This window comes from Crocuta crocuta, unplaced genomic scaffold (assembly GCF_008692635.1).
Source record: "Crocuta crocuta isolate KB4526 unplaced genomic scaffold, BGI_CrCroc_1.0 scaffold118, whole genome shotgun sequence".
NCBI classification, from domain to species: domain Eukaryota; kingdom Metazoa; phylum Chordata; class Mammalia; order Carnivora; family Hyaenidae; genus Crocuta; species Crocuta crocuta.
Window position 1 is genome coordinate 764489 of NW_027551558.1, and position 25136 is coordinate 789624.

At 43.9% G+C, this 25136-nt stretch overlaps 1 protein-coding gene across 1 annotated transcript in view; it reads left to right on the forward strand.

The window, feature by feature from the left end:
- Window positions 1–25136, forward strand: part of ST6GAL2 (ST6 beta-galactoside alpha-2,6-sialyltransferase 2) — a 74774-nt gene that overhangs the window by 15460 nt on the left and 34178 nt on the right. Inside the window, exon 2 of the mRNA XM_077749365.1 lies at window positions 24255–25134. Coding sequence (XP_077605491.1) covers window positions 24311–25134 — 824 coding nt within the window. The 5' untranslated portion in view covers window positions 24255–24310. The remainder of the gene's footprint in view (window positions 1–24254; window positions 25135–25136) is intronic.

The following is a 25136-nucleotide window of genomic DNA, read 5'->3' on the forward strand; positions in this document are numbered from 1 at the left end:
GCTGGGGTGCACTCCTGGGGTTGTACATGCTGTGGATCGGACAAATGTTCAGATGTATCCACCATTACAGTATCATACAGAGTGTTTTTACTGCCCTAAAATCCTCTGTGTTCGGCATGTTCACATCTTTCCCAGCACCCCGCCAACTCCCACAACCCCAAAACTGTTTCTATAGTTTTGCCTTTTCCAGAATGTCAGATTGGAATCGTAGAGTTTGTAACCTTTTCAGATTGGCTTCTTTTACTTAGTACATTTTAAGATTCCTCATTTCTTGTTAGTGCTAAATAACTTTCCATTATCTGGTTACCACAGTTTATTTATCCGTTCATATCTATCCAATGGATTATTCATTTATCCAACTGAGAGAATCTTGGTGGCTTCCAGATTTTGACACTTGTGAATAAAGCTATCCACATGATGTGCAGGTTTTTGTGTGGACGTAAGTGTTCAGTTCCTTTTAACATGACTGGAATGTGATGCTGGATCATATAAGAGTATATTTAGTTTTCTAAGAAACTGACAGAGAGGCTGTACCATTTTCTCATTCCCACCGGCAATGAATGAGTGCTCCTGTTGCTCCACATCCTTGCTGGTGTCAGTGTTTGGCTATTTCAGCAGCCATGTAGGGGTATCTCATGGTTATTTTAATATGCATTTCCTTGAGGACCTATGATGTGGAGCTTCTTTTCATATACTTATTTGCCATTGGTATATACGTTATCTGTTAAGGTCTTTAACCCATTTTTTTAAATCATGTTGTTTCTTTTCTTACTGTCAAGTTTTAATTGTTCTTTGTATAATATTGCTCAGGGTCCTTTATCAGGTGTGTCTTTTGCAAATATTTTCTCCCAGTCTGTAACTTGTCTTCTCATGCTCCTGAGATTGTCTCTCAGAGAGCAGAGGTTGTTTTTTTCAATGAAGCTCCCCTTATCACCTTTATCAACTATTCCTTTCATAGATAGTGCCTTTAGTATTCTATTTAACAAGTTCTGCCATACCAAAGGTCATCAAGATTCCCCCCTATGTTATCTTTGAAGCACTTGATACTTTTGTGTTTTGGGTTTAGGTCTGTGATTTCTTCTACTTCTTGTTCTTTAAGTTCTTCCTTCGTAAAATGAGAGTAAATCTTCTGTGTCTTTTTTATGCTTAAGTAACAAGTAGCACACTTGTCCTGGGCTCAAGGGTGGTCATTTGTGGCTGTTATTAGTAGAACCACAACACAGTAGTCAAAGACAATGAGCTTGGTGGCAGGTCTAGCAAATTGTTTTGGCCTTTGCTTCATCAGCCCTCATAAGAGTTTTGGGGTTTTGTTGTTGTGGTGGTGGCTTTGCATTGCTTTGCCTTTTTATATAATACATTATTCTTTAAAGTGCCTTTTGGCTGATGTGACTGACAACCCAGTAAGTGGTTTAAGCATCTTGAGGATGCAGACAGATCCTAGGATGGAAATTCCCTGACTTTGAGTTGCCGTGGGACTCAAGCACACAGAATTTTCATCTGCTGCTTCTCATCCACATTTGGTGTTCAACCAAACACACCTGGTTAGTAGCCAAGTGCTTGTTTCAGTCCCTCCTCCACCCTAACCCGCCCAGTCCCCTGAAGGATTACACTCGCCGTAAAATGCAGTCTCTGGTTATGGAGGTAATTAAGAATTGGGGAAAAGAAGCAGAAAGACTTTGAAGTTACATAAAACTCCTCATTTATTTGTTTTTATTAAGGTTCTTAGAAATGACTTTGCCATCTTCGACTCTAACATTGTATGCCTTGCTGATACTCTTATATGTTGCTGGCTCAGAGTGAATACTTGTTCAGTGAATAGAGAAAATACAGCCTTAAATAATTCAGAGAAAACAAGAAAACAAGAAAAGCCAAAAGGAATAAACAATTAATTGTCAGGTGTCCAGATTGCTAACAGTGGAATAATGACAAAAATGTTTGGAAGCTGGGAACACTGCTGCTTTTAATGAGAGGCTGACCAAGTTGGTGTCAAAGCAGAGGAGCTCTGCAGTCAGTCTGGGTTCGGATCCTTACACTGTCCTACAGGTTATGTGACACCCAGAGCTGGCTGAGGGACTCCATAAATTAAAATGGGGAGACTCCTGTTCAAAAAGCGGGGGTGGGGGTGGATAATCCCTTTAACAGTACCAAAACAAAACACTTTACTCTTCCCTTCCTTTTTTTTTTTTTTTTTTGCTTGTCATGGTGTTTTTAAAGTTCTAAGTAAAAATTAAAATTTAATTATTAACATCAGTTTTACCATTCATCTTTGTTGTGCCATGACAGTTTTAAAAGCAAATTTAAATGTAAGATCATTTAATTCCTGCACAATCACTGAGATTACACAATGTGTACTTCATAGTGGCACGGGCTTATGTATTCATTCTTAACCAGAACAGTGGAGACACAGCTCAAAACTAAGCTCGTTTTATTTCGCCTCGTGACACATGTGATTCTATGAACCTCAATTTTCCCATAAGGAAGGAATTCTGAGCTTTTCTTCTACATCATTGTTTTCAGCATATATGGATGGTTCATCCAGGGCAATGAGAAGACATGATTAGGGCCCTAGGCCCATTGTGTGTCTTAAAACATTATTGCTTCTTTTTGCTTTTGAAGCCAGTTCTGGCTCTAACAAAGCATGGCTTCTTGGGGCAGTCAGATCCCCCTACTTAGTCACAGAGTAGCATGCTTACTGTGTCCTCAATTTGAGTGTTGCTCAACTTCCGTGCACTGGGTCCATGGGGCGTCAGGCATGCTCTCTTTGAATGGGCTGGCAAGGAAATGTGGACATGCATATTGCACACATGTTATACATGTCTGGTTTGCTCATGGGAATGCTTCATTGTCCCATTGCCCCATTTTCTAATTGGATTTTACTTGGAAAACACAAACTCAAAGGTAAAATTATTAATAACTTTAAGACAGTGACAGGAGGAATTTAAAGCAACCATAGTCTTTCTGAATGTGGGGTCCTGTGACGCTGCACAAGTCACATGCCTGTGAAGCTAGCCCTGCTGACATTTAATGGATTCTTAGCATCAAGGAACATCTTTCTTCATCATAATATTGAGCAATAATATGACCTCACTCATTGGTTGTTTTCAAGTTTAAATGAAGCCCTGTTTGTGGTTTATGAAGTACCATGCTTGGTACATAATATGCCTTTACTTAAAGTTGATTCTTTTCTTTTTTAAGTTTGTTTGTTTGTTTATTGATTTATTTATTGAGTGTGCATGCCTGTGTGACTGGGGGAGGGGTAGAGAGAAGGAGAAAGGGAATCCCACACTGTCAGTATGGAGCTTAACACAGGGCTCTAACTCACTAGCTGTGAGATCATGACCTGAGCTGTAATTGAGAGTTGGACACTTAACCAACTGAGCCACCCAGGTGCTCCATACATTCTTAAACCACTTCGAAGTACAGAGGGAATCTTCAAAGAAGATGGTTTTGTTGTTGGAAAGACTACCTAATGTGGAGGAAAGCCAGAGTCATGAAATGCCCCTTCTAGAATTGAGCAGGCTGAAAAATAATTAAGTCACAAATGAATTTTATTATCTCTGTAGAATCAATTGGGTGCCTGTACAGATGCATAAGCAAATAAACTATAGTGCTTGAGGCTTTGAAGAGCAAGGCTTTATAAAAATATGAAACATGCCTTCCAGTTCCATAACTCTTTACCTGTCGGCAGCTTGCTTCCTTGTGTCCAGGAGAGTGTCAGATGTCTGACATGGATACTAAACCTTGTTGCATCATGGCATAGTGTCTGACAACTAGAAGGGGCCTAAAGTAAAAGCAAAGACTTAACAAATGCATGTTGTAAGGACCTGATGGAAAGAAGAGTGACAATAAATCAGTTTTATTGTTGCCATCATGTTGACAGGGTGCGAGCCGTGGGCTGTGCACTGTAGAAGCTACTTCCTCTATAACCAAGGCTTTGCCAAGCAGAGCCAACGCACAGGGGCACTGTACCAGTACCACACAGACATGTACTGTTCTGTAGCCATATTTCACCCTTGTAGAAACTCTAAGCATATATTTTCTGCATCTTTTTAAAGGGTCCTGCATAAATAAAGCCCTCTTTATAGTGTGAAAAACTGAATACCCTGGACTTAATGCCCTGTAGTCAGCATTTTCTTGATGAGGTGAGATACAGAGGTGTGCTAGAGCTGGCTGGTGAATATTCAGGAATTTTGTGAGCCAGTTGTTAAACTTCTTTAAAACAGTCCATCCTCAACATTCATCATTTCCTAATTATTTCAATTACATTTTACTATCATCTATGCTCTTAAAGGCGTTCACATCTCCTGTGGCTGCGTGTTGCAAATACTGTATAATGCTGAACTTCTGTGGGTCTCTGTGTCCAATGACATCACTTTAGTAGTTTAAAACTGGCCATGGAGGAAGGATGTACTCTAAGGAAATGGGCAAATGCCAAAAATCAGCTCTCTGCTTCCCACTTCTCTTTCCCAGGAGCCAATTATCAAACATTTATCAGTACATTACTAAGTAGGAATGAAATCGGCATAGAAATTTCTTTTGGAAGATTTGTTACAAGCTCCGTAGGCTCCTATAGAGCATTACAGAACCAATTAGAAAGTGTGCAAAAGGAAAAGGGGAAGGGAATGAACCTTCTTGAAGCATCTGTGCCTGGAAGGGCATTAATTGACTTTCATATAGAGGTCGATTAAAATCCTTTTAAAGGCTGGCTAAGCGTCTGATGGTACCTCAGTCTTGCAATTGAAGAAACTGGTCTATGGTTTAATAACTTACCTACATTGGCATGGTTAACAAGGAAAGTAACTTACATTGGAAAAGTATTTGAATATAGGTGTTTCTAACTCAACTCTTGTCTTTTTCCTGTACAGTGGAAATTTGAATGCCTCATGGGAATAGTGTTGCTAATGTTGTGGTAAGATTTTTGCAAGGGTAATGAATCCTGTATTTTTTTTTTCTTTCATGTGTGTGTATATCAAGCATTGAAAGGCAGGTGCCCATTGGTCATATAGAGGTTCTTCCCAAGGGAGGAAGTGTGTACAAAGTCCTGGGGCAGTGCAGGGAATGATAAGGAATGTAGGAGAGGGTTGCTGAAACTGGCTTTTAAGAGCTGACAGGCCATTTCAAAGACATGCAGATGTATGGTCAGTCACATGGCTCGGGGGTTTGACCCTGGGGTTTAATGTGTTGTGGTTCAGGTGGATTTTGTTAGGGGGGACAGGATTATGAGATTGTGGTCAGACTGGCAGCAGCAGGTAGTCTCAGGTGCTTTCTGCCCAGCCACCTTGGGGGTGCACTTGGAATGCAGTGGCCCATTCTTACCGGCCTCCCTGTCTCAGACTCACTCACCAGCCCTGGCAGGGCCAAGGGCAAGGGCAAGTGGGCCAAGGGGAAGCATCTACAATGCAGGCTCAGGGGCCCTCCTCCTCTGATTTTGATTTAGGAAGTTTCCAGATTCTTGACATTCTGAGATGGTACCAAGCCCTTGTTCTATAGCTTCTGTGCCGTCTCCACCAATAAGAAAGAACCCGTACATAATAATAATAGCTCTTCCTAGCTTGACACTGCTTTTATACCCAGTCTCTGTCTATCCCCACATTTACCCTCTGAGATGTTCGGAGCAGTTAATTGCTCTTCTTATTCCAAAGTTGAGAGAAGTGAGGATGGCAGAGGTTTAATCCAGCACCACCAGGTCCACCGTTGGCAAACTGAGGACCCAGACTTCTCAACACTTACCGGTGTATTTCCTTCAAATGCACAGTGCCCATAGGGGATGCTGCCCCGGTGCCTGGGATGCCACCTTGTGGTGCTCTGCTCTGCAGCCAGCTTCAGAAACATCATCACCTGTGCTCCCCAGAATATTTTGGACTCCGTTGGAATGATTCTACTGCTGCTACAATGTAGTAATTTTATTCTTTAGATTCCTCATTCCCAATTTCTGCAGGATTCTCTTGGGCTACATAACTAAAATACTCTAGAAGTAAAATCTGTGATCCGATTTATTTGGTATCATTAGATGACAGGGAACGCATTGTGAGTAGTCTGCCTCCACTTAGCTTTGCAACACAGGTAACATGCTTCATTTCCCCACACCATGGGTTCCTTTGTAGTAAAAAAAGAAAGTTGGAGTCCTTGAGTCCTTGTAAGGTCTGTCCTGGCTTTTGTGAAAGCTCTCTAGTGTCCAGGATGGAGGGAGAAAATACCACCACTGATTTCATGTTCTTTGGCTTTTCCAAGACAAATAGCATTGACATTGTGAGCCATGAACTCATGATTCTGTTGCTGTACTCACTTATTTTGGGCTTGAGGGCAAACCAAAATGTATTTTACGCATTGTATTAATTAGACTTAAAATAGCTCACTTATTTGTTTTCTCTAGTGTGAAGCCATTTTCTCAATTGACCCACCTCCATCTCGAATTGTGGTTTTCCTTACATGACCTGCTTCTGCTTAGTGTCTGCGTCATAAAGCACAGTGAAATTACATTCTTCCTGGCACATGGTTCTCAGTGGTGTTCACTCAGAGCCGATATTTTGTTTTCTTGTAAAATGGGAACTTAAATTTTTACTAAAATGAGGGGGACAACCAAGTCAGAATGCTTTTCTACCACATAATGCAGTGTAAACCTGTCACAATAGCCCACATGACTTCACCTGAACTTTACATTCTGGAGAGAGCCAGAACATACTTTAGGGTATATTCTTTTTCTTAAATTCAAAGTAATAACTCCACACTGTTCAGAAATGAGTACTAGCTATAGGTTTTTTATCAAAGTCATCTGACATTTTAAATAAATTTCAGACTGATGAATTCAGTGTTTCTGTGACAGAGATCATAAACATTTTCCTTTTTCCAAAAGCAGTCTGAGGACTGTATATTTGTACTGTAGTTAATGCTGTGTTAAGTCAGTGTAATATAGCTGCTGCAAACATTTGTAGAGCAGAGGGGAAAAAGCCTTTATTTAAATCTTGCCAAGAGCAGAAATAAAATGAGCAAATGCACAGTGGAGTGAGAGAAAACATAAAGATCCATACAGTTTTATTACTGTGGTGCTCTGGTGGTAGCATCTCATTTAAGCTGCATGGAATATATGGTGCTGTTGCTAATAATTTTATGTCTGAGTGTGGGGCTCACAAGGGATGTTTGTTGAGTGAATCAATGTTGGATCAGTGCTTTCTTTTTCTATTACAGAACTTTCACTTACCCAGCATGGAAATTAGATACAGATAGCCTAAGTGTAGTATTATTTGTATATTTACAGAAGAGTAAGAAATAAAAATAAATGAACATAAATTCTCCTTAATAGTGAAATGTTCAAGGCTGACACAGGTACCATGAAGACAATTTTGGAAGTTACTTTCACTAAATTATAGACTTATGAAGGATAAGATTGCATTGTATTTTCCTTTTAATCCCCACCAGGTAGTACAGTGCCTGGCATATCATAAAGGCTTAGTGCATGCATTGTGTGTATGTGATGAGGTGTGTGCGTGTGCGTGTGTGTGTTCCCACCAAAGGTAGGTGGGCAGCTTACATGCCATGGCTTATTAACAAATTAGAGAAAAGAGCTTTTTGCAGGCCAGAGAAAAATTACAGCTGTAAGGAAGAGGGGCTGGGGAGGGTGGGGGTTAAATAACCAGAGCACTTGTTTAGCATAGATATTGGACCAGAATTCATCAGAATGATTTATGGTCCATGGTGTCATCCCAGAGACAGAGTCTTCAGACAGCATCTTTCATCTCCTTTGAGGCGCTATTTTCCTGTGTCATCCTGGTCGCTTTAAGCTCATATTCTGATGATTTCGCCATGACTCCGGTCTCACCCTTCCTTGCCTCCATACTTTCCCTGACATTTCAGGAGTGGGGCTGGCCCCTCTCCGGGGCAGATCTGGGTGTCCAGCGTCTGGCAGTGGTGCCTCATCAGTATGTCCTATGTGTAAACATTGGGTCCTGCAGAAGCCCTACAGAAGTTTTGTGCATTTGAGGCTGGGTGTATGTGGACGCATTATTGTTTTCACGTCTCTCTTTTTCCTAGTTCCACCTATGACAACAGAAACTGCCAGAAGTCATACTGCTAAGTTCCCATTTCCCAACTGTGTGTGGTGGAGTTTTAGTTAAAACTGTCTGTGGAGGAAGGTTTTTACAGAGCTCTGATGGGGAGGCTGAAACCTACTGCATTTTATTTATGTCATTAAAGACATTAAAATTATAGTGTTTCTCCCAAGTTCTTGATAGTGTATTTCATAGAAGCCAGTGTTTCCGTATCCCCGTGTGTTTGCAGATTAAGTAACAAGTGGTGTGATTTTTGTAAAGAGGATCTATTGTGTATCTCTGCACTTACCCAAATCAAAATACAGGCGTGCAGATTCCCACCTGCCCCACCCCTTACTCACAACTCCTATTTTTCCACTTGCAATGCACCCGGCCCCAAACAACCTAACTCTTACCATCCGTTTCTTCTTGGTTTACATTTTACTGCCTCTGCACAGTCTGTCGAGGCTCCCCAACCCAAGTTAGGCCCCAGAGTCTTTTGTCTTACAGTCCTTCCTTCAGTTCCCCATTCATTCCTGGAATGGCTGAGAACTTCCTATGTGCCAGGCACCGTCTAGGGAGTGAGATAAGACAGTTCCCTCTTCTAGAGCTTACGGCCTGTTGGAGAAAAGCATTAAACAAACAACATAGCAGGTGATGAGTAGTACCGAAAGGGAAGACAGAGCCAGCTGAGAGAGGTCAGGAGGATGAGTATTTCAGGGAAAGCCCTTCTTAATAGAGCAGAGACTTACATAAAACTGGGAGGAAGGCAGGTCAGCTTCTAGAGGATGGCCCCAGGGCAGCAGGAAGGACCCAGGCCGGGCCCCACAGCAGGTGAGAGCTGAGTGTGCAGAAAGCTGTAGGGGCCAGGAGGAGGGAGGATGGCAAGGGAGCAGTGGTGTAAAATGAGCAAGGGACACCTGTGTTTGTTATGAGTCTGGCTCTTGATTTTGGCTCAGGTCATGATCTCATGGTTTGTGAGTTCGAGCCCCACATCATGCTCCATGCTGACAATGTGCAGCCTGCCTGGGATTCTCTCTCCCTCTCTCTCTGCCCTTCCCCCACTTGCGCTGTGCTCTTTCACTCTCAAAAATAAATTTTATAAACGAGGTCAGCAAAACAAGTGAGGATATACCACATACACGAGGCAAGGGAGAGGGGGGATTGACAGCAGAGAACTGGCTACATTAGTTCTCATCTTAAGAGTTTCTTTCTGTCACCTGAGCACAGGTGGGAATGCCCAGCAGGGACACCAGTTCCAGGGCCATTGCACTGGTGCAGGCGAGAGGTGGTGCAGACCACTTTGGGGCAGCAGAGAGGGCAACTAGTTGTGCAAGTCCAGGTATGTTTTAGGGTTGGGGCTCTCTAGGTCAGGTTAAGGCTGGTGGCTGGGATCGTATGTGAGTTTAAGTGGAAGGAAGAAGCAAGAGTAACACTGATGTCTTTCACCCAGGCAGCTGGGTGACTGGCACGCCGTTTACTGGATGGAGAAAGGCTAAGGGGGGAGAAGAGAGTAACAGGTGTTTGGTTTGGACACATTAAGTTCAAGATTGTTATATATGGACTTGAGGTTCAGAGGAGAAACCAACACGATGGATATAAATGGGGGTGACACCAGGAGATAGAAAACATAGCACAGTTATAGCCATACACTTAGTAGCAGGTGTGTATTTTGAGTTCACATCCAAAAGTGTTCAAGGAATGCAACTTATTCTCAATGTAACTTAAGCTGTATTTTGAGACTGCCATTCCACTCAGTGTTGGAAAATTAAGCTACCAATTCAGCCAGCGTTTTCTAGTTGAGTAAATTAACCAAAGTTGACATTAACGTGGATGATTTAGGTTCTGTTTTTCCACTTCTAACTTAGATAGCTTCATGACATCAGGGAAATTGTCTAGTCCTTAGCATACAGGTGCATGTGTTTTGGACTGGATGGGCTTGAATTACCTGCCTGACCTTCTGCCTTGTAGTACATTACAGTCTTTATTTTTGAGACAGAGAGAGAGCATGAGCAGGGGAGGGGCAGAGAGAGACGGAGACACAGAACCTGAAGCAGGCTCCAGGCTCCAAGCTGGCAGCCCAGAGCCTGACATGCGGCTTGAACCCACAGACCATAAGATCATGACCTGAGCTGATGCTTAACCCAGTGAGTGACCCAGGTGCCCCACCTAGATTATTCTTAAGTGCACTGGGGACATCCTCCTCCTCTTCCTCCTCCTCCTTCTTCCTTCTTCCTTCTTCCTTCTTCCTTCTTTCTTCTTCTGGCTGTCTCTTCCTTTTTGAGAAGCCTAGCTAGAGGTTTGTCAATTTTGTTTATTTTTTCAAAAAACCAACTCTTGGTTTTATTGATCTGTTCAACTGTTTTTTTTTTTTTTGGATTCTATATTGTTTGAATTGTTGTATTTTCATTTTCATTTATTTCCATATATTTTTTAAATTTCTTGTCTAATTGCCTGATTGGCCCATTCATTCTTTAGTAGGGTGTTCTTTAACCTCCATGTTTTTGGAGGTTTTCCAGACTTCTTCCTGTGGTTGGTTTCAAGTTTCATAGCATTGTGATCAGAAAGTGTGCATGGTATGATCTCAATTCTCTTATATTTATTGAGGGGTGCTTTATATCCCAGTATCTGATCTGTTTTGGAGAATGTGCCATGCGCACTTGAGAAGAAAGTGAATTCCATGGCCTCAGGATGTACAGTTCTAAATATATCTGTCAGATCCATCTGGTCCAATGTGTCATTCAAGTCCATTGTGTCTTCAGTGATTTTCTGTCTAGTTGATCTGTCCATTGCTGTAAGTGGAGTATTAAAGTCCCCTGCTATTAGCACGTTCTTATCAACAAGATTGTTTCTGTTTGTGATTAATTGTTTTATGTATTTGGGTGCTCTCAAATTCAGTGTGTAGACATTTATAATTGTTATGTCTTCCTGATGGATAGACCCTGTAATTATTATATAATGCCCTTCTTCATCCCTTGTTACTGCCTTTACTTTAAAGTCCAGTTTGTCTGACATAAGTATAGCTACTCCAGCTTTCTTTTGATTTCCAGTAGCATGATAGATATTTCTCCATCCCTTTACTTTCAATCTGAAGGTGGCCTCAGGTGTAAAATGAGTTTCTTGTAAACAGCAAATAGACACATTTTGGGTTTTTTTTTTTTATCCATTCTGCAACCCTATGTCTTTTGATTGGAGCATTTAGTCCATTTACATTCAGTGTTATTATTGAAAAATACGGGTTTAGAGTCACTGTGTTCTCTGTAGGATTTCTGCTTGTGGTGGTGTGTTTGGAACCTTGCGTTCCTTGCAACATTTCCCTCATAGAGTCCCCCTCAGGATTCCTTGTAGGTCTGGCTTAGTGATGATGAATTCTTTCAATTTTTGTTTATTTGGGAAGACTTGTATCTCTCCTTCTATTCTGAATGACAGGCTTGCTGGATAGAGGATTCTTGGCTGCATATTTTTTCTGTTCATCGCATTGAAGATTTCCTGCCATTCCTTTCTGGCCTGCCGAGTTTCAGTAGATAGGTCTGTAACTACTCTGATAGGTCTCCCTTTGTATATTAGGGCCCTTTTATCCCTAGCTGCTTTCAGAATTCTTTCTTTTTCCTTATATTTTGCCAGTTTCACTATGATATTTCGTGCAGGAGTTCGATTCAAGTTACGTCTGAGGAGAGTTCACTGTGCCTCTTGGATTTCAATGTCTGTTTCCTTCCTCAGATTGGGGAAGTTCTCTGCTATAATTTGTTCCAGGACTCCTTCAGTGCCTTTCCCTCTCTCTTCCTCTTTTGTAATTCCTATGATACAGATATTGTTGCATTTGATTGTATAGCTCAAGTCTTGAACTCTCCTTTTGTCTTCCTGGATCAGTTTATCTCTCTTTTGCTCGGCTTCCTCTTTTTCTATAATTGTGTCTTCTAATTCACCTATTCTCCTCTCTGCCTCTTCAATCCATGCATTGGACGCCTCCATTTTAATATGCATCTCATTTAGAGCATTTTTTAATTCGTCAGTTATTTTTAAGCTGCATAGTCTTTGTAGCAACAGTTTCTCTGATGTCTTCCATACCTTTTTCAAGCCCTGTGATTAATTTTATGATTATTGTTCTAAATTTTTGTTCAGTTATGTTGCTTATATTTGTTTTGAGCAGTTCTTTAGCTGTCATTTCTTCCTGGAATTTCTTTATAGGAGAGTTCTTCTGTTTCGTCATCTTGGCTAGCTTTCTGTCCCTTGTTAGTTTTAAAAGTTTGTTATGCTCTCTGCACCTGTGAGTACTACTGTGTTAAAGAAGGCTCTTTGACTCTCCAGGGACTATCCGTTCAGGAAGTGATCTTTGAATGAGGTCTCTTGGTCTCTCTTGTTGAGACTTTGGTCATTCTATTTCCCTACTAGTAGTGGTATTTGGGACTCTCCACCATGTGTACTTTGGCCTATTTCTTTGGGTAGCCTGTTTTGGGTCCACTCTCCCTGTGCCATGGCATGGGCCATGCTCTATGTCCTAAGCCAGGCCTCGTTTCCAGATCTTAGTCCGTGCGCCCCATTGATACCATCCAAAATATAAACCTGCAGGCCGAGTCCCTCTGAGCAGTTTCAAGCTGGCTGCCTCCCCAGTGGGAATCTAGCCGAGCCGGAAGAGCGTTGGAGTGGCTTCTGGTGCGCCGCTTCCCCTCCAGGTCGAGCTGGTGAGCAGCAAAAGTTTCATTCTTAAAACCAAACTTTTGGTGTGTTAAGGCTGTATTACTGAAGCCACTAAATAGCCTTACAAAGCCAACTATTGTCATTTTTACTTGTGTAGAAAAATGTTCCCTGGTCTATAGTTTTCACTGAAACCTTTACAGCTGCCAAGGTGATTTTTTAATGTATAATGGGATTATTTTTTTTATTTACACATATTTTATGGGACCAAAATATCAACTGAGATAACTTTGACATAATAATGAAATCTAAATATTCATGATTCCTTGTATCATGAAAACTGAATGAATTCGTACGTCATCGAATTTTTGTTTTTAATTTTTTTTATAGTTTATTCTTGAGACAGAGAGAGACAGAACATGAGTGGGGGAGGGGCAGAGAGAGAGGGAGACACAGAATCTGCAACAGGCTCCAGGCTCTGAGTTGTCATCACAGACCCCAGTGCGGGGCTTGAACACATGAACTGTGAGATCATGACCTGAGCCGAAGCCCGACGCTTAACCAGCTGAGGCACCCAGGCGCCCTAGGACATCGAATTTTAAATGTTCCTACTAATAACACATTTTTCTTGGGCATTTTCAACAACCCCGGGAGGTAAGGAAAGTACACATCTCATTGTCTTCATTTTGACTGCCTACAGTTTTACCAAGTACTGTCCCTAGCTCCAACACATGTTAACAATGGGACTTTCAAGTCACCTCCCTGGGACTCATGTTTCTCATACAAAAAATGGGCTTCACCATAGTTCCCAGGTGGTAGGATTTGAGAAACACTGAAATCACTGTTCAGTGTTTTACAGGATACCACGAATGTCAGATCGAGATTAAGTTATTACATGCGGTTACAGATAGTCATGCATAACTTGTGGCCTGGGTATGGGGAACAAATTGGATTACCAATCCCCCACATTGCTTTCCCCAACTGTCAGATCTAGACTTTGGGCCAAGTCAGTTTGGCTCTACCAAGATTCATGCCATGATCCTTGTTTCTCAATGGATTGGGAACTACTTCTATATAGGAGAATTAAGAGGTGGAACAGAGAACATAGGACTCAGAGAGACTCCATCTTCCCAGGTAGTTAGGAGTAAACAGGATGGCACCCATAAGTGCTTAACACAGAACCTGGGGCCACAGGGCATCACTGTTTTTAGATACTTAAAACCTATGGTAGCAGCAATAGAAACTTTATTTGCATTTTTCTCATTAAAATCTGTTATTCTGTATCAGCCTGTTAAAGGCAGGATTTTTTTCATTTTCATATGATGAAGCTGAGGCTCCAAGGGGTAAAGTAACTTGCCCAAAATCACATAGCTAGAAAGAGTAAGGGCCAGAATCTCAGTGCCTTTGTATTCTTTCATAAATCATTATAGCTGTAAGTTATTCATTTCTGGATTGATTATGTTGTCACATGAGAGTCTTAACCAAAACTGGAATCCAGGCTGGAATCTAAACATTAGATTTCTATTTTGTGCTAACAGGGGAAGCAGGAATTATTAGCCAAAAAGATTAGGAAGTAGAGATGTAAATATAAACACAGTTAATGATTGCTCTTATTTTTACAACTCTTATTACAACTTTTATTTTTACAACTTTTGTTATGTGTAAAATTGTTGTGTTTAAGTCTGTTATCTGTAAGTTAGTTTACATACCCAGATTTAATACCTATTAATATTCTGCCTGACTACTTTGGATCTTTTCTTTATAAGAAAGGACATTTTTGAGCAATGATGCAAATGTCCTCCCTCCCACTCAAAATCTCAGTCCTCCTTCCTCAGCAGTAGCTGCTGAGGTTTGAACTGGCATTTTACAGTCTTACAGCATTTAACAGTCTTACAGAAATGGTAAAACTCTTGTGTGTTTGCTTCTGCAGTTTCTGTTCTCCCCTCAGCATTATTCTTGAGATCCACCTGTGCTAATCTATGGAGATGGATCTAAAGCGGTTAGCTTTTTTTCAAATGATCCTTATTTGTTAAGATGTGGCTCTTGCCATAGAAAACACTCTCTTTCCCCTGATGCTCAAAACCAGTGCCCTGTGGGGCCTTTGAAGTTTTCTGAAAGGGGGTTCTTCTAAGCATGCTCTCTTCCTGGGCTCTTGTGAGAGCCCCACTGTCTGGACTGAAGAGACATGTTGGAATTTGCATCTATCTCGTGTTTTTTGTTCACTCTTGGTGTTCAAGGTTTTAAATCTTCATTTCCCCAAGAACATCATTCAGTTCCCCCGATGGCAAAGTCTTGTGGTATACATATTCAACCTGACATTAGGTCTAATAACTATTTGTTGAATTAGAGCAACATAAATTACAGTAAGCTAACACAGTGAGCCCAGTTGAAGATACTTCTCAGGCATTCAGCCCCTGATGGGTTCTGCTTGTTGTGACGGAGACACCAGAGAGAGGGATTTTTTTAGGCAGAGTCTGGGCCACACTTATTAGCTGGAGTCCTGTACTTGTGCTGATCTCAACAAGGGCACATCATTTTGGGGCCATTGAAAGAGAGGGATGCCTACTGGTGAACCTTCAAGTGTTTATGCATAGGACCAATACTCACACAGTGAAATCCATTCTGGTTATATCACTTTTTTTGCTTTTACAGGATTTCAAAACGTGGACTGAAAAATCATATTTATGTAGCTTTCCTTTGGGCCAGGCACTGTGCCAGTCAAGTCACACGTGGTGCCTGACTCATTCATTTCACAGGGCAGTGGTGACTGAGTCAGTGTTATGACTCACCCTGGATGAAGAAACTGAGGCTCAAAGTATTTATCCAAAATAACAGAGCTGGCAAGGATCTGAACAGGCTGTCTGACCAAAGGGCTTCCTGGTCAACCATACATTGCCTTTCCTTCTCAGTGGTGGAATTGTCAATGTCACTGTGCAACACTGTGTAGACCAGAGATGGTGGCCCTGATGTGGCCCTGATTGGTGCCAGCACCCCCTTGCCTTCACACATGCATCCACTACCAGGCCACATTGATGCTCTGACCCCTGTTGGGATAGGAAAGCATGCTTTTCGTATGGGAGAGTGGCTTCCACTGGTCCAGAGGCCTCTTTGTGAGAGCCACCTGCTGACCGCCTAGACTTTGACCCAGAAGCCCAGTTACATTGGAGGAAGCAGAATGTAAGCTTTAAATCTCAATGGCAGGTATGCAATATTTCATATTCTTGACTATCAAACATCAGTGCTGAAGCTAATTTACAGCTTCAATCATGAGCCTTGGCACATTATTGGTATAAAGTGTAAATATTTGAATGCTAATTGTCGTAAAACAAACAGGCCACTGTGTCCAAAGCAGATGAATGCTGTTTCAGGAAGCCAGCAGACCCTAGCTAGTAGGCAGCTTGTGTTGTCTCTGCACAACCAATAATAGATGTCTGGAATCATTTCCACCTCCCTCTGCCCCAACAGCACCTGCCACCTCATTGCAGAAAGTCCTGAAAGCTAAAAGCTGCCCAGAGTGCCTCACATATGTGAGTCCTTGGCTTTTAAACTATTTCCCATCTGCCCCTGCCACTTGAGGAAAAATCTTGTATTGCTGAAATTATTTGCCCAGAAAGAGAACACTATAGTCTTAAATAGATTGGCCACCCTTGTTCAGCCTGAGCCCAGCATTCCTGGTCATCTGTCTTTGCACCATGGAAATTCTCATCCCAGGGACATTTAGCCCAGTTGTTCCACTGGCTGGAGGTGACTGACTCCTTTCCAAACCAATGTGTGCTTCCATGCCCAACTTCACTCCTCCTCCTCTTTAGTCCATTTCACTCCTCTCTACATTCTCCTATCATGGAACAGAGAACCAAGCAGTCAGAATTGTGGTCTTCCTACCTAGATAACAAATTCCGTGAGATCTTCCCACCTGTAGCTGCACTGGAAATGTTAGTGAATTGGTATCCTGTTCTGACTGGGCAAAATCCATGTGGTTGGTGTGCCCCGGCTAAGCTGTCTCTGGTGATTGCTGAACAGGTGGATTCTGGGGAGGTGTGGATTCCAAGGCCTACACCTGGGAAGATCCGTTTCTCCAGCAGACAAAAAGCATGTTAGGGAAGACGGGGTATCAGGTGGTCTGGTTAGTGTAGGGAGCTAACCTGAAATTGGGCACAATACTTTCTAGCAGAGAGAAAAAAAATCATTAAAATTTCAGGCATGGTGGGACACCGGGGTGGCTCAGTCAGTTGAGCATCCGACTTCGGCTCAAGTCATGATCTCACAGCCATGGGTTTGAGCCCCAAGTCAGGCCCTGTGCTGACAGCTCATAGCCTGGAGTCTGCTTCAGATTCTGTGTCTCCTCTCCCCTCCCTCACGCGTGCACTCGCACACTCTCTCCAAAAATAAATAAACATTAAAAAAATATAAATAAAATTTCAGGCATGGTGCAGCATCCCTTGGTTTCATGGTATATTTGGTATAAAAAGATAGGGGGTTTGGAACAATGTATGTGACGGGGACTACTTACAGCTTCAGTGTCTCCATATGCTGAATGAGAATAATAATGTTGACTACAGAGTTTGATACCAGGATTACAGTGGGAATGAAGAGTTTAAATGAGACAGTACAGATGAGGGGCTTTACACAGTGCCCAGCATGTGGTAGGCATCTGCTACATGGCATTGTCTGATACCTCTGCTGCTGGTTGATTCCATCTCCCTGACCACTCCTCTGACTGCTGTTCCTTACACTAAGCTGACCATATGACAACTGGTTAAACTTGCAGGGAGCCACCCACATACTCCTGCTGGCCTGGGAAAGACAGCAAGCGGTGTGTCCCCTCCTGCCTGTCCCAGCCCATGTCTCGGCGGTCCTGCTTATTTTATTGTATGAATTGCAGTCATTCGTTTCATTAATTTAAAACTTTAATTGGGAACCTTCCATGGGACCATCTATACTTGCTTCCTGGGAATATAAGACTGAATCTGATGTGGTCCCACCCTTAGGTAGCTCCTGCTGTTCCCCACAGAGATTACTCAGGCATCCACATTTTAGATCCACCAAAAACCATGGCACTGGTGTTTTTAACTCAGGCCTTTGCCAAGCGAGCTCATTTGGGTTGGCCGGCCCTAGCAGAACATCGTCCTTCCTTGCACAGAGGATGGCGACACCCATTCTGGAGTCCAGTGGCTCCGGGTCACAAGGAGATTTGGCCTGAGCCAGCTGCCTCACCCTTGGGGCGCACAGCGCACCAGCAGGGGTGCCCTTGTAGGACAGTGAATCAGCAGTTCTGCCAGGACCGTTAGAAAGGGGGCTGGTCCTCCCACCACGAAGCCTTACTGACCCGGCTGACCTCCTTCTTTCTGCTCTTCTGGGCATTAGCTTAAGAATGGGCTGAGACTGGAGTGAGAAAGAATGAAAGAGCAGGCCCTCCGTGTAGTGCATGTAGCAGTCTGGAGGCTTTCTTACATTTATAGAAAGTGAAAAAAGGAAAGAAAAGGGGTTATTTGTGAAAGGAGCCAATGGGGTTGTGAAGAGATAGAAGCATTCCAGCTGGGGGTGGTATCTCCCTCTTTTCTGCAGACTTGAGTGTTTCCTTGGGTGTATGACAAGAACTAATTTTGGAAAAATGAATCTTGAAAGCAAATGTCTCCTGAAGGCGATTAAGATACATGAGTGCCTCACTATAGCTCACATACTGAATCTTCTTTATTATTTCAATGTTAAAGTAAATACTTAGATTTAAGATTCTTTAGACAGCTTCGACACACAAAAAAGACACAAGTGTTTCTCAGACCAGCAGAAAACCCGGCCAGATGGCAGTTGTAACAGAGACCCGTCGTCAAAGTGTGTTACAAAATACTCTCCATTCAAGAAAACAGGTGATCGAGCCTGTCAACCTGAGGACTTATGAGAGGGACATCGTGAACGTGGCAGAGGCCAGAATTAACTTCTCTTTACCCTTGAACAGAATGGGAAGCCATCCCTCTTAACCCTTAGCTGAACTATAATGTTCACCTATGGCTTGCATTTCCTAATTTCATCTGACTACTTGTAATGAATTGTGCCATTTGGAAAATGTGATTTCTCCCTGAACGATTCGAAGGAGGAATAACACTCTTCTGTATTATTTTCAACATCCACACAGAAATGTGGCTCGTTTCTTTGAGAATTAATATCTAGGATGGGGCACTGAAATCCCTTGAGCAAGTGGAACAATCACAATAATTTCTTGCAGCCGGCCATTTTGTTTTGTCTTTGATCATTGCTTAATGTCACCCTGTTAAGTTTCTAAGAGGCCAGGCTAGAAAGGCAACAGGAACTGGGAGAAAAGTGGGAAGGGAGAAAAGTCATTCAGGTGGGCAGAGAACATCTACTTGGAATGTAGACCTTAGCATGGCTAGGCAATAATGCTATTAGAATCGCTATGGAGAGGGGGCCCTGAGATGGCCCAGTTGGTTAAGCATCTGACTCTTGATTTCGGCTCAGGCCATGATCTCACGGCTTCGTGGGTTCAAGCCCCACATCGGGCTCTGTGCTGACAGTGTGGAGCCTGCTTGAGATTCTTTCTCTCTCTCTCTGCCCCTCCCCCACTTGCACTGTCTCTGTCTCTCACAAAATAAATACATAAACTTAAGAAAAAGTCACTATGAAGAGAGGGCATTGCCACACAAATGATGCTTATAATCTTGCCATTTTGCCTCCCAGGGGAAAACTGGCAGGAACTGAACTGCCGCAGTCACTTAACCACAAAGCACACATGAATGTATGATTAGGGAGCACTTTGTCATTGGCACCCGGGAACAGATGATTTGCCTGATGTGCCTCTTATATCTCCCCGATGTGATTTATATCACACCAGCTAATGATGGGATATAGCAATGAGTACACTTTACTTTGTTTAAGCTACATCATTATAATAGTTTAAGCATACCACGTTAGAGGGAAAAAATGTGCTGTTGTTGTTTTCTTTTTCTGTTGCTTAGCTGAACATTTCTTCCTCTGGCTGTATGGTCATTTTGAGGAAAAGAATGAGCAACGGATATAACATTGATGATATCCTCCACCTGTCTCTGACCTGGATTTTTATAAAGATGCTGGTGACTGAGCTCCATGATCCGTAAAATGATGTATGTAGCGTTTTGCTAGTGGAGGATTTGCTCTTGCCTTGAGATTTAATCATTTTGGAGAATGTTCCCTTAATTGGCAGCAGCAGGTTTACAGCGACAGAGGTTGTGGGGAAGGCTTTTGGATTATTAAAAGTTCAGCCTAATCATGAGTTGAGACTGTGATCCCCTCCTTTCTATTATTACTGTGTGTCTGAAGCCAGGAAATCTTACCTAATGAAAAATCATCATTATTGCACTGGGCTCCCTAGTGCCTGCACTGTGTCCAGAGGGCTTCACAAATCCCACCTTTCTGCTTCCTGACGAAGTGGACAGAGAGAACAAGATCAGCCCAAGGGTCCTGGCCCCATGGCCCTGGCCCCATGGCAGTGCCTTCTTCCTGCTTTTCCCTTTTAGGCTTTCCTTTTCACCAGAGAGTTCCTGTCATGATTCTGTGTCTGCTCCATGTCTGTCAGCTCCCCACAGGAGAAAGAAAAAAAGTCTTGGCCTGCTTTGGTTGGGAATGAGGCATTTTCTGAATAAGGAAGTCTGCATGCCTAATAACCCCACTCTGCTGCTCTGAAGCAGCCCAGGGCCACCTGGCATGGGGGCGGGGCCCTCAGATCCAAACCCCACGGGCTGGAGGTTTCTAGGCCCTCCCCAAAGGATCAAGGCTTCTTCCTCCTCATTTTACCCATGGCAATCCTGTGCACACCCCTCCCCTTCTGACTTGGTGTTTTAAAAATAGTCTCTCAATCAAATGCTGGACAAAGATACCTGCACTCCCCATTCTTTGGTAATCCATCGAGTAAGCGCCCAGAGCTTTTGCTCAGTGAGAGGCAACCCAGTGATGAGGACTTCCACCCGAAGCAGAAAGAATGCCTTTTAAATTAGCAACTACAGCCTTGCTGTGGCAGAATAATCTCTCTGGTCTTTGTCCTGGATTCCTGGCATGGGGCTTCAAAAACCCTTGTAATTTCCTGAGTGACAGGAGTGTCTTTGTTATGTTTATGAGGAGACTCTTGGTGGGTCCCTGCCTAGGTTCAGGATGGAGGCTGGTCACCAGAAAGATTAACTGTGTTTGGGGATGAGGAGAGGTAAAACTCTGGATGCTAGGGTTTGGTGGAGTTCATGGTTCATGAACACAGAGGTGTCTGGAGAGGGTGATGTTCTTTGACACCACAGAGAGAGGGGTCCACCCCACAAGACCTCGAACCATGTGTGTACCTTACAAAACCTCTGTAATCATTAGTATAGGGCTTTCTTGAGTTCATTCTGGCAAATTATGGAACCTGAAGGGGTGTCGTGGGAATCCTCCAGATTGCTAGCCAAAGGGTCATAAGTGCATGTGGCCTGGGGCTCCCTCTTCACGCTGGTGTCTGAGGTGGAGGGAGTCTTATGGGACTGAGTCCCTAACTGTGCTAACTCCAGAGGTTAGTGTCAGAATGGTATTGCAGTGTGTTCAGCTGGGGTAAAGGCAAAATAACCATCATTAAGGGTGATTTTCTGATTTCTAATAGAAATGTTGAAATACTGGAAATAGCTTCTAGATCTTCACATTGGGCCCCACAGTTTGAAGCACTAGCACCTGAGTGAACAGGTTTAGGAAGATCATTTGGTAGATTCTACTCAAAGTGTGATCCCCAGACTGTGCACGTCTGCAAACTGTTCATTACCAGGTCCTGATGAGATGTGTACAAAACTTGATAGTAAGCTTTTAGAATCTCTTGCAGCAATTGGGCATTGCCAAGATATTCAGGAATGGAAATATAAGAGCATCAGATTCTGATTATTTGGAGAAAAACAGCCTTCCTTCACCAGAGATAGCTTAAGAAGCCTTATTTAGAATATATAGCTTCAGTCCCTATGATCAAATGGAGTCAGAACTTAGTGTTAAATGTGTGAACCCTGGAATCACACAGATGGGTTTGTTTGTAGTCATTGCTGCTTGCTATCCGTGGCTTTGGGCAAGTTACTTAACCTCTCTGGGCTTTAGTTCCCTCATTTATAAGGTGTATTTCCTACCTTATAAGGTGCTGGGAATACCAAATGAGCTAAAGCCAGGAGAGTGCTAAGCATACGGTCTGGCACATAGGTTAACTTTTGGTATTGTTTTTTTCTGCGTTAATTTATTGGCATCAGTTTTCCCGGCTTGGTGAAAGCATGTTCTGTAGGTGGAGGTGGAGGGTGGGGATGGGGGTTTGAATTACAATTGTAAATGAAATCTGCAGCCTTGCCTTTATGTGAATACAAGGTAAAGCAAACACTTTTTAAAAGCCACAATTTATACATTTAAATGAATATTGCTTTTCATAAAATCTCTGAGAGGCTAGACTCTCATTTCAAGGATGCCACAACATTGAAAGTGTTTGGGGCACTTCTCATTTCACATTTCTGTTAGCGCCAGTCCCAGTGATCTATCCTGATGTAACAAAGTGCCTCAAAACCTAGTGGCTTATAGTGTCACCATCACTCTGGTTCTGCAGGTAGACTGGGCTTGGCTGGGTTCTCACTTGGGGTCCTCTATGCAGTTGCAGTGAGAGGTTGGCCAGGGCTGGATCATTTGAAAGCTCAACTTGACTGGACATGCAGCATGGTGTCTTCACTGTTCATGTCTGATGCTGGAGCTGGGACACCTGGAACAGCTTGGGGTTGGCCGGGCATCTCTCAGTCCTTGTGGCCTTTCGACATGGCTATCTTGGGTTTCCTGGCTGCAGGGTGGACTGAGGTTAGAGAGATGGCTTAGTTGGTGGCTAGCTTTCCTCCAAATAAGTGTTTTAAGAAGTAGGAAAGGGAAGCAGGGAGTGGAAACGGATCAGAGCAGTTACAGAGCTCTCTTCTGAATGCAAGGGCAGGATTAGACCCCACCTCGCAATGGGAAGGGGGTCAATGAATCTGTGTTCATAGTTAGTCGGCTACAGAACCACAAAGAAAACTTGGTTTTCTTATATAGGCATTTCTTCTTTACCACCAATGACAGAGGACAGATTCCACAGTAACTGCATTTATGTAGGTATCAGTCATTTTGATATGAGTTATCTAAGTAAAAACCCCAGCCATTGCATTATGGCCCTACCTTTCAATTTTAGTAGCATCGATTAGCCTATGCTAAGGAGGGAAGTCCCCCTCTGAGTTCTTCCTACTCTACTTCCTGCGTGTCTGATCTCTACTAATGACCCCCTCCAGCCCTGTGTTGCCTCCTTACACCTCTCCTCCCTGTCCCCCTTATCTACTATAGTGAAATCTGAAAGCCCAGGCAGCCAGCATGGTAAGCCTTGCTCAGAGAACTTCACTCCTCCCCATTTTTCACAGAGCCTATGGCTCAGACATCCAAATAAGCCCTCCAGGTCCCACATAACTGAATGGGCGTCACTTTCCAGTTAGGTTTTCCCTATTTCTTCCAACCCCATTACCCAAACACACAGTCCCTACCCCCAACACACATACGCAAGGTCATGCCATTCTTTCAGCCAATACGTACTCAGTGTCTGCCGGTGTTGCGCACCATGCTGATTGCTGGCTCCAGTAAGCTCTAGTATTATTACACACACCTTATAGTTTTCCTCTCTGGGGGCTTTGCTTACATTCCTGAAGGTTAGGGGCATTTCTTAGTAATGTTTTATTAGTATCAAGCACTGTACCCACACAGTAATGTAGCAGTAAACATAAGTTAATGAACTTATGAAGGAGAGGTTCCTTCTCTTACATTTTACTTTCTACCTTACATTTCATCTCTGCCTTCTTTGTCACCTTTTTTCTGTTAGACGCTCATCTAGAATCAGGCAGCTCTTCCTTCATTTCCTCACTTGTTTGAAATGTGAACATGGTACCCGTTTCAAATGTGACTCATGATGGGGGTGAAGTGGAGGCCATTTATTTGAGTGCATTTTTGAAGTCCAAAGACTCCATGGCCATGGTGGCTAACTGCTAACCTGGCTGAAGCATTGCTTATTCAGGACCCTACGTGGACTTCTGGTATGCTCCAGGCAGCCTCCACGGCCTAAAGAGACCAAGGAAGAATCTGATATGGTGGTCACCCTGTAGAAGCACTCAGCAGTACTGCTGTGCAATATATGAGCTGTTGTTGTCTTAAAGAGCAGGAAGAGAGGGCAGACTCTGCTTCTCAACTCCAGCTGCTTTGCTTTTCCAAATGGAATTATGTAAACCCAGTTTTTGGGAGAGGCTGTTGGAATGGACGCCGATTAAGTAGCTGTCAGGGTGAGGGACGTGGTTCTATCTCCAGAGGTTTTCCAAGTATACAGCCACTCCTCCACTTCTCTCACAAGACTCTCAGTAGGACCCCTTGTCTTTCAGGGGTCCAGTTCCTCCAATGGGGAGGGTGTACGATGCTTAATTTGGTCAAAATTCCTAAATGGTCCTGGTTTCTGATGCCCCTTCTAACCCTCCCCTGCAGAAACACTACTCAAGCCAGATTGTCTCCCCCCCTCCCCCAGACCTCGCAGCAGGTGTCTTCCGGTGGCTAACTGCAGACCTGGCTGTTTTTCAGGTTCATTTGGCCTCCTGCCGCCTTAGGACACAAGGTGCTGACCCCAGAGACCTGCCATGAAACCACACTTGAAGCAATGGAGACAACGAATGCTTTGCGGGATATTCGCCTGGGGGCTCCTCTTCGTGGTGATTTTCATTTACTTCACCGACAGCAACCCAGCTGAGCCTGTGCCCAGCTCCTTCTCCTTCCTGGAGACCAGGAGGCTCTTGCCCATGCAGGGGAAGCAGAGGGCCATCATGGGCGCCATGCAGGAGTCCTCTTTCCCTGAGAGCGTGGGTGCAAACAAGCGGCTGCTGGGCAGACGCCCGGCTGTCCCCTTACACGCGGGTCCAGGCGACCTGCCGCAGTGGGTCCAGGTGCAGCATGGGTTTGAAAATGACGAAGAGTTCTTTTCATCCCAGATCGGGAGAAAATCCCAAAGTGCTTTCTACCCTGAGGACGACGACTACTTCTTTGCCGCAGGGCAGCCAGGGTTGCATAGCCACCATCAGGGCACGCCGGGGGCCCTGTCCCCCGGGGACCAAGGCCGGCGGGAGGAGACTGCACCGGCTCGCCTGGCGCGGAGAAGGCGGGCGAGGAAGCGGCAGCGGAGACTGGGCGGGAGCCCGACGCTGGAGGACGCCGACGATGGGGACAGGCTGTACTCGTCCATGTCCAGGGCCTTCCTCCACCGGCTCTGGAAGGGAAACGTCTCGTCCAAGATGCTCAACCCGCGGCTGCAGAAGGCCATGCAGGACTACGTGAGCGCCAACAAGCACGGCGTGCGCTTCCGCGGGCGGCGGGCGGCGGGGCTGAGCCGCGCCGAGCTGCTGTGCGCGCTGCGGAGCCGGGTGCGGGTGCGCACGCTGGACGGCAAGGAGGCGCCCTTCTCGGCGCTCA